This window comes from Asparagus officinalis, unplaced genomic scaffold (genome assembly GCF_001876935.1).
Source record: "Asparagus officinalis unplaced genomic scaffold, Aspof.V1 AsparagusV1_Un585, whole genome shotgun sequence".
NCBI classification, from domain to species: Eukaryota; Viridiplantae; Streptophyta; class Magnoliopsida; order Asparagales; family Asparagaceae; genus Asparagus; species Asparagus officinalis.
In genome coordinates, this window is record NW_017972848.1 from 46,649 (window position 1) to 54,177 (window position 7,529).

General features: G+C 39.9%; 1 protein-coding gene across 1 annotated transcript; it reads right to left on the reverse strand.

The window, feature by feature from the left end:
• Positions 1 to 818: 818 nt before the first annotated feature.
• Positions 819 to 6,835, reverse strand: LOC109827963. Its single transcript, XM_020394987.1, has 8 exons — positions 6,131 to 6,835; positions 5,521 to 6,049; positions 5,184 to 5,271; positions 4,942 to 5,095; positions 4,800 to 4,854; positions 4,585 to 4,643; positions 3,971 to 4,041; positions 819 to 1,645 (listed from the first exon to the last, which is right to left on the reverse strand). The coding sequence occupies exons 1-8, from the start codon at positions 6,833 to 6,835 to the stop codon at positions 859 to 861; spliced, it is 2,448 nt and encodes an 815-aa protein (XP_020250576.1). The 3' UTR covers positions 819 to 858.
• Positions 6,836 to 7,529: the final 694 nt, after the last annotated feature.

The following is a 7,529-nucleotide window of genomic DNA, read 5'->3' on the forward strand; positions in this document are numbered from 1 at the left end:
CGGGATCTGATACCACTTGTTGCGCGCAGCAAAAAATTTGACAGCACTTCGATAGCACAACAAGAGAGTCATGTCGCAATAGAAATTCTTATTTTCCCAAGAAAACAAGAACCTTAAGCAAAATATCTCAACAAAGTGGGATATCAGCTCTTCCTCTCATCAGTTCTAGGACTGACCTGTCGAGGGAACCTAAGTAAGCTATTACAAATCACACAACCAGCGAGACAACCAATTTTATGTGGTTCGGCAAATAGCCTACGTCCACGGGGCAATGTGGGGGGAGATTTACTACTAGAGAAAGAGAATACAAATAGGGTTTACAATCACACAAGATCTCACAAATAACCCTCACACACACTCTCAAATCCCTCGCAAATATCTCCACCAAAGGATGATCAAAACCCTAACAAAAGCCGTTGCAATTTTTCTCCACCTGCTTGCACGAACTCTCTGCCTTGCACGCTGCCAAAGGAAGAATAAAAAAAACAGCCGACCTTTTATTTTTCTTGCACACCACCTAGGGCACGAAGAAGCTATATTTATAGCTTCAATATATATTCGGGTGGGCCTGCACTTGGCCTGCACCCGCGTTCACCTCTTCACGCGGTTTCACATTTACATTATTAACTCAAAACTTTACCACAACTTCAAAGTTGATATAGCATCAACTCAAAACTTATCCAGAACTTCAAAGTTGATATGGTGTCGTAAAAGTTATTAAAGAATACTCATCTCAATTTCGTTGAAATGGATGATCGTGTACAAAATACATTCACATTTATACTCATCTATATGCAAGATAATTTCACAAGTATACACCTAAAAAACAAAAAACAAAAACACTCATCGGCCTCATCTTCAAAGCTCTTTCACTCCACCACCACTCTTGATCCAGGGATGCCGGAGCACTGCCTCCGCCGACAGCCTCCTCACTGGATCTCTGCACACCATCTTCCTCATCAGATCCTTCGCCTCCTTCGAAACCCCGCCAAAAATACCCGTCGGAAACCTCAAATTCCCCCTCAAAACCGCACCGAAAACCTCGCTCACGTCCTCACCCCCGAACGGATAGACCCCACTGAGCATCACGTACAACAGAACCCCGGCACTCCACACGTCGACCCTCTCCCCGTACTCCTCCCCCCTCACTACCTCCGGCGCCACGTAATGCGCAGTCCCCACCAAACCCGACATTTTCTTATCGATGCTGAATAAGCCTGCAGAGCCGAAATCGGATAGTTTGGGCCGACCCGCACTATTATTATCAAAAAGTATGTTTTCAGGCTTCAAGTCTCTGTGTGCGAGCCCTCGCACGTGACAGCAGGCGAGGGCCTGCATTATGGAGGCGAGGATTGAGGCGGCTTCTGCTTCGGAGAGCGGGGCCCGGTCACAGAGGAGGCCGAGGAGATCAGGGCCGGAGCAGAGGTCGAGGACAAGGTGGAGGGATGCAGAGTCCTCATACACGGCGTGGAGGTTGACAGTGTGGGGCCCACTGGAGGCGAGGAGGGTGAGTTTGGGCTCGGCGGCGATGCAAGAGAGGTCGAAGGGGTCGGAGATGAGGAGCTTGTTGATGGATTTCACGGCGAAGTGATCGCCGGTGGAGACGGAGGAGCTCGGGTCCGACCGAGTATTCTCGGTGCAGCGCCTCGCTCATATTAAACCGTGCTCTAAAATTTGGAATTGGCGATGTTTGAGTTTTGGGTGGAGAAAGAGTGGGGGGGGGTTATTTATAGAAGAGAGCGGGATTGAGGTTTTTTTGTGGAGGGAATAATATTCGGTCGTGGTTGAATGGCGCGGGGTTTTGACCACGTTGAGGAATTGTTTGTTTGTGGTGTGTGTTTATAGGATGAAGTAACCCATGATGTATTCTGTCCAGACTACGTACTTTGGTTTTCTTTCCCGTTCGTCGTATTCTTCTTTGATTAGCTGCGAATCACATTATTATTCAATCTTTTAACTTGTCTTGATTTTAACTTAATTTGGTAATTTATGAGATATCATCAGTGATTAATTAACTTGTATATTATCTGCAACTGCAATTTATGTCTAAACACGTGCAAGTCGGATTGCAATTGAAGGCTCTTTTTTTAATGAATGCAATTGCACCTACATTTATTAGTTATATGATTAGTTTCGATGCAAACAACTGTGAGTAATATTCGATATTCCAACGTGCGTTTGCAATCCTTGTAGCTGCAGCAAGCCAAACAGTAATAATGCCTCAATGCAGAACGCAAGTAATTTTTTAATTTATATTTATATATGTTAATCTTGTTAAAGTCTTTCAATCCATTATACTAAGATTCTGAAATTGTGGTGAGGTTATTTCAAAGTTCTAACATGCCCCACTAGTAAAGCGCCCTTTTCATGAGTCGAAACCTGTACATACTACCTACACAACAATGTTAATTTTATAAAGTCCGTTTTTCGAATTCGTGACCGATGGAATTTGAACCCGAGTCATTCTGATATCATATTAAAGTCCCTCTAACTACACCAAAACTTCAAAGTGATGGTGAGTGTTAAAGTTTGTATTTTATGTTCTAACAAATCTTAAATGCCCCTCTAATTTAAACTAGAAATCAAATGAATTATGGTAACATTTGATGATTAAAACGGTCAATGACTGGTCTCAAATTCTTCAGATGGACAGGGTATAACCAATTTATAAAACGAGAGGACTAACTAATTAAACACTTCGGCCTCTTTTGGTAAAGGGTTAAGGAAGAGGGTTTAAGGAGAAGTATTAATATAGTAAGCCCATTCAAAAATTTAAAGGACTAAATTATTAAACTGTTATCTAATTTTAGCCATTGTGATCATTTTTAGTATTTGGGAATAACAAGAATTTTCACTATTTTCTTTATAATTAGAGATGTTAACTCTTAGTCCTTCTAAATAGAAGCATTAGTAAATCCCTCATTTTGAGGAGTTCACTCATTTTAATCCCTCTAGAGATGTTAGCTTAACCCTTCTGTATTTTTTGTGCTTCCCAAATTATGGAGGGTTAACTCACTTTAACCCTTGTATAGATTTTTTCGTATTTAGCCAATTAAGAAGAGATTAAATCTTCTTAACCCCTCACTTAACCATTTGCCAAACAGCACCTTATAGTAACTTTTTTCAACAAGAAGCTACTTTCTTCCATCACATAAATTTTCTTCAACACTTTTCAAAATGGCAACATATATTAAATTCAGCATGAAGAAAGTTAACTCTATTAGTCTTTATCTTTAGTTAGCATAGTCATAAATCTGTCTAATGAAAATATCATAGAAAACGCATTACGCCTGCATCTATGAACATAAGCATGCAGCAACTCTTGTTGAAGGTCCAAACAACATGCGTGCATAAAATATACCATACCTGGAAATTTCATAGCCAATAAAAAAATACACATAAGACTGGAAATTTCCAGTGGACAATAGCCTGACGTTGATAGCCGATATATGTTTATAATTTTATTTAATAATTGCACGAGGATAACAAAGAATAGTCAAAGCACATCATCAGAATCCCAAAATCCAGATATCATTAACGTCCAATTATGTTTGGTTCAATAGAGTGTAGGAATAGGATTAGGAATCCTATTTTATTTATGGATTCCAACCTAATCCATAAAATTTTTATAGACAAGTTAAAGTTTTATGGAATCCTATTTTTTTGGCATTCTATGTTTGTTTCTCCCAAAGGATTAGGAATCTAACATTTATAGAATTGGAATCAATCCCTAATACCATGTTTGCTTCAAAAAGTCTCTTTTTTTGGGAATAAACACTGTAGCAACAGCAGCCTCTTTATCAATTTAAATATTCCTGTAGCAACGGCAAGAAGAGGCATAATTTCATATTTTGTGCTGGAATCACTGTAGCAACGGCTCTTTTCAGCCTCAAAAAATTCAGATTTTAAAATTCTTAGTCAGAACACTGTAGCAACGGCTAGAAGTGGAACATGGTGGCTATAAATTCACCTTGAGGCCTCACAATTATTCCAAACATTCTCAATTTCAGCATTTATAAAATCCCCATTGTCTTCAATTTGCTGTCCCGACATGAAAATGATATCAGAAGAGTGCTGGCAGGATTATGAAGTTTATTGCGACTGCCATCTCCGAACACCGATGAAAGTGTGCAAGAATGGTAAAAATAAGGGTAGGTGTTATTGGGGGTGTGCAAAATTCCCAAATAAAGAATGCAATTTTTTCGAATGGGCTGAAGAAAGAGGAGAGTCATCAAGCAACCAAGGAAGCCAATATGTCAAAGAAAATAGGTACGGAGAAAAATATATTTTGCAATCAAAGAAGCTGAAGAAAGAATTGAGACTTGTCGAAAATCAACTACTAGTTTGGAAAATTTCTGCAATTTTCTTAGCAATTTTTTTGTGTTATTTTAATTATTACAAACTTCATGTCATGTACCTGTACTTGCAAAAACTACTGAGGATGTAATGAAATCTGTTGTTTGAACTGGGTACAAATTCTTATTGATATTGTATGGCTCAGTAATAGATCAACTTATCATCATTGATTGCCCCACCTATAACTTAAACATGTTTATTACAGATTGCATTATAAAGATGAATTGCCTCGCCTAGACATTGCCAATTCAATGTAGGCTGCAATCTCATCTCAAATATTGCCTCATCTGGATATAATAAACGATGTAAGTTAGGTTGCATTCTCAGTAAACGTTGATCATCATCATTGCCACATATCAAGTGCAAGGAAAACCACAGGCAAGGCAAACCAACCAGCAGCAGCAGCATGAGTTGCACAAAGCTCAAAACAGGCACAAACCAACCAGCAGCAGCAGCAAATGCTGCACAAACAAAGGCAGCAGCATGAGCTGCAGAAAGCTCAAAACAGGCACAAACCAGCAACCAGCAGCAGCAAATGCTGCACAAAGCAAACAGCAGCAGCAGCAAATGCTGCACAAAGCAAACAGCAGCAGCAGCAAATGCTGCACAAAGCAACCAACAGCAGCAAATGCTGCACAAAGCAACCAGCAGTAGCAACTGCTGCAGAAAACTCAAAACAGGCAAAAACCAGCAACCAGCAGCAGCAAATGCTGCACAAAGCAACCAGCAGCAGCAACTGCTGCAGAAAACTCAAAACAGGCACCCACCAGCAACCAGCAGCAGCATGAGTTGCAGAAAGCTGCAGAAAACTCAAAACAGGCACAAACCAGCAACCAGCAGCAGCATGAGTTGCAGAAAGCTCAAAACATGAGCTCACCCAAACAGCAGCAGCAGCATGAGCTGCAGAAAGCTTACCTGATATCAAAATATAATCGGAAAATTCAAAGAAATCAATGATCATTCCACGACCTTACCTGCAACAAAGATTGCAAATATACCAATTCAACAATCCCACAACAACATAGATGTTCTTCAGAATGAAAATACAAATTGCAACATTAATAGTTTGCAATAAACACAACAATATCCAGAACGTAATATAATCGAAACCCAACAAACTAGCTATCCGGCCAACCTTGGTCGTTAACTAATTTTGTGATGTACCTCTGTTTTCCTTGGATTTTATGAAAAACCTCCTAGCTTCACGTTCATTGTCATATAAATGGTCTAAAACCCTATCGAGGAACTCCTCGGAATATTCAGACCTATGTTCCTTCAACGCTGTGGCCAACTGCTCAGTCCAGTGTATAACGTGTTGATTTCTCATTGACTGAGACATGGACTCAACAAAGGCACATAGCATTTCCTCTTCACGATTAGATTTTCTGGTTTTTTTGTTAGATGATGAAGTCATGTTGTCTTTACTCTTAGTCTTATATCTAGTGGGTTGTGGTTGGTTAACAGCACCAGAACGTGGTTGGTTGCAAGCATCAGACTGTGGTTCAGTTTCACTCTCCTCTAGAATCTCGCAATCATCATCGGGAATAGGTATGGACCTACTAGACCCAATGTTAGCGTACACGGGTCTAACAAAATCACCCTTGGCTTGATCATCACCCATGATAACTTGTAAATTTTTGAAGTGAGGAAGGGGTTTGTTTATGTATGCTTTGTACTTAGAATTGGATTTGTCCTGCAATAATAAATACTTATAAATCCAGAGAATCAAATGTATTAAATTGAATGTGACAAGATAGATGCTGAATTGTTATACCTGGGCCCAAGATTTCAAGGTTTCCTCATCCAATGTAATCATTTTACTTGTTTCATCCCACCCAGCACCACTTATATCAAGGCAAGCTTTCATGTCATTGAATTTGTTCCGCAAACATTTCAAGTGGTTAATGACATGCAGGTGAGTGAAATCAGTCCTGAATTGCATGTTGATTTTCATGGCAGCCATTTTATAAGCTTCAGCCTTGAAGTTCTTGTCTGGCTTCATGCCATCCAATGCTAAATCTGCAAGATAAGGAATAAGCACATCATCGTGCTCTGGAAGCCAAAACTTATTAGCCACGCCTCTTGAGTTCAACCTGGTACACGGAACTTTTTTTTTGTGTGCTAATCTTTTCCCTCTTTTCAATGGCGAAGTGTGCTCCGCACCATCAACGTCATGAATATCCTTTCCAACTGAATCACCGGTGTTTGGTGAAAATTGATTAGGTCCACTACTTTGAGAACTGGCTGTGGGAAACATCAAACCTTGTGGACTGCCTAACAAGCTCATGTATGACATTGGCGGCTGTGTCATCCCACCATAATTACCATCCCATGGTGGGAATGGTGAGAAAGTATGCGGAGGTGAGGTGAATGGCTGTGGTCGAACAGGCATGTAGTTCATGTTAATCCCTGATGTAGGACTTGGCATTGCATTCGAATGAGAAGGCACGCTTTGCTTATCTGCCGGATTGTTAGCCATACCTAATATATTTTGTAAGCATAGCCATATTAACAATAAAGAAATATAAAACAATATGGGATATGTATGCATTTAGCAGGGAATATAGTAAACGATGATATTTCTAGTTCAAACAACATAACAAAATAGCAAGTGATAAAAGTAGTAATGGCTTGTTACAAGCAAAGAAACAATAAACGATATCGATGCGAACAGTATGTTAAAATCCACCAAGTTATTACATAGCCATAGGACAAATACCACACTAAGTTAAACCGCTCTCCATTGTGTTACCACCATTGTACTCTGCACAATAATCCACCCACATCGCCCAAGCAATTTGATCTCGTAACTCCTTCCATTCATTTCTAACATCTCGATCCTCTCTTTGTGACCTACTTTGAGTATAGTCCACCACATTTGAATCGTCTTCATTTGTCTCTTCCCCAGTATCTTCATCAATTTCAACCTTTTCATTTAAAATATCATCATCCGGATCCTCCAAGGCAATAAAGTTGTGCAACACAGTACACGCTAGTACAATGTCCACTTGAGTGGGAAATGGATAATTCGGCTTCCCCGCAAGAATTTTAAACCGATTCTTCAGTATCCCAAATGTGCACTCAATTTTTGATCTTAAAGATGAATGCCTTAAATTGAACAACTCCTTCCTATTCTTTGGTGTCCTACCGGTGTGCTCTTTAAATGATATCGG

What these genes read in the sequence shown, in the direction of transcription:
- LOC109827963 (XM_020394987.1), bottom strand. Translation starts at nt 6,835, where the DNA reads ATGGCTAACAATCCGGCAGATAAGCAAAGCGTGCCTTCTCATTCGAAT. An exon ending in CCTTGAAATCTTGGGCCCAG is followed by an intron (nt 6,050 to 6,130) that starts GTATAACAATTC and finishes TTATTATTGCAG; the next exon opens with GACAAATCCAATTCTAAGTA. An exon ending in CATGCTGCTGCTGGTTGCTG is followed by an intron (nt 5,096 to 5,183) that starts GTTTGTGCCTGT and finishes AGTTTTCTGCAG; the next exon opens with CAGTTGCTGCTGCTGGTTGC.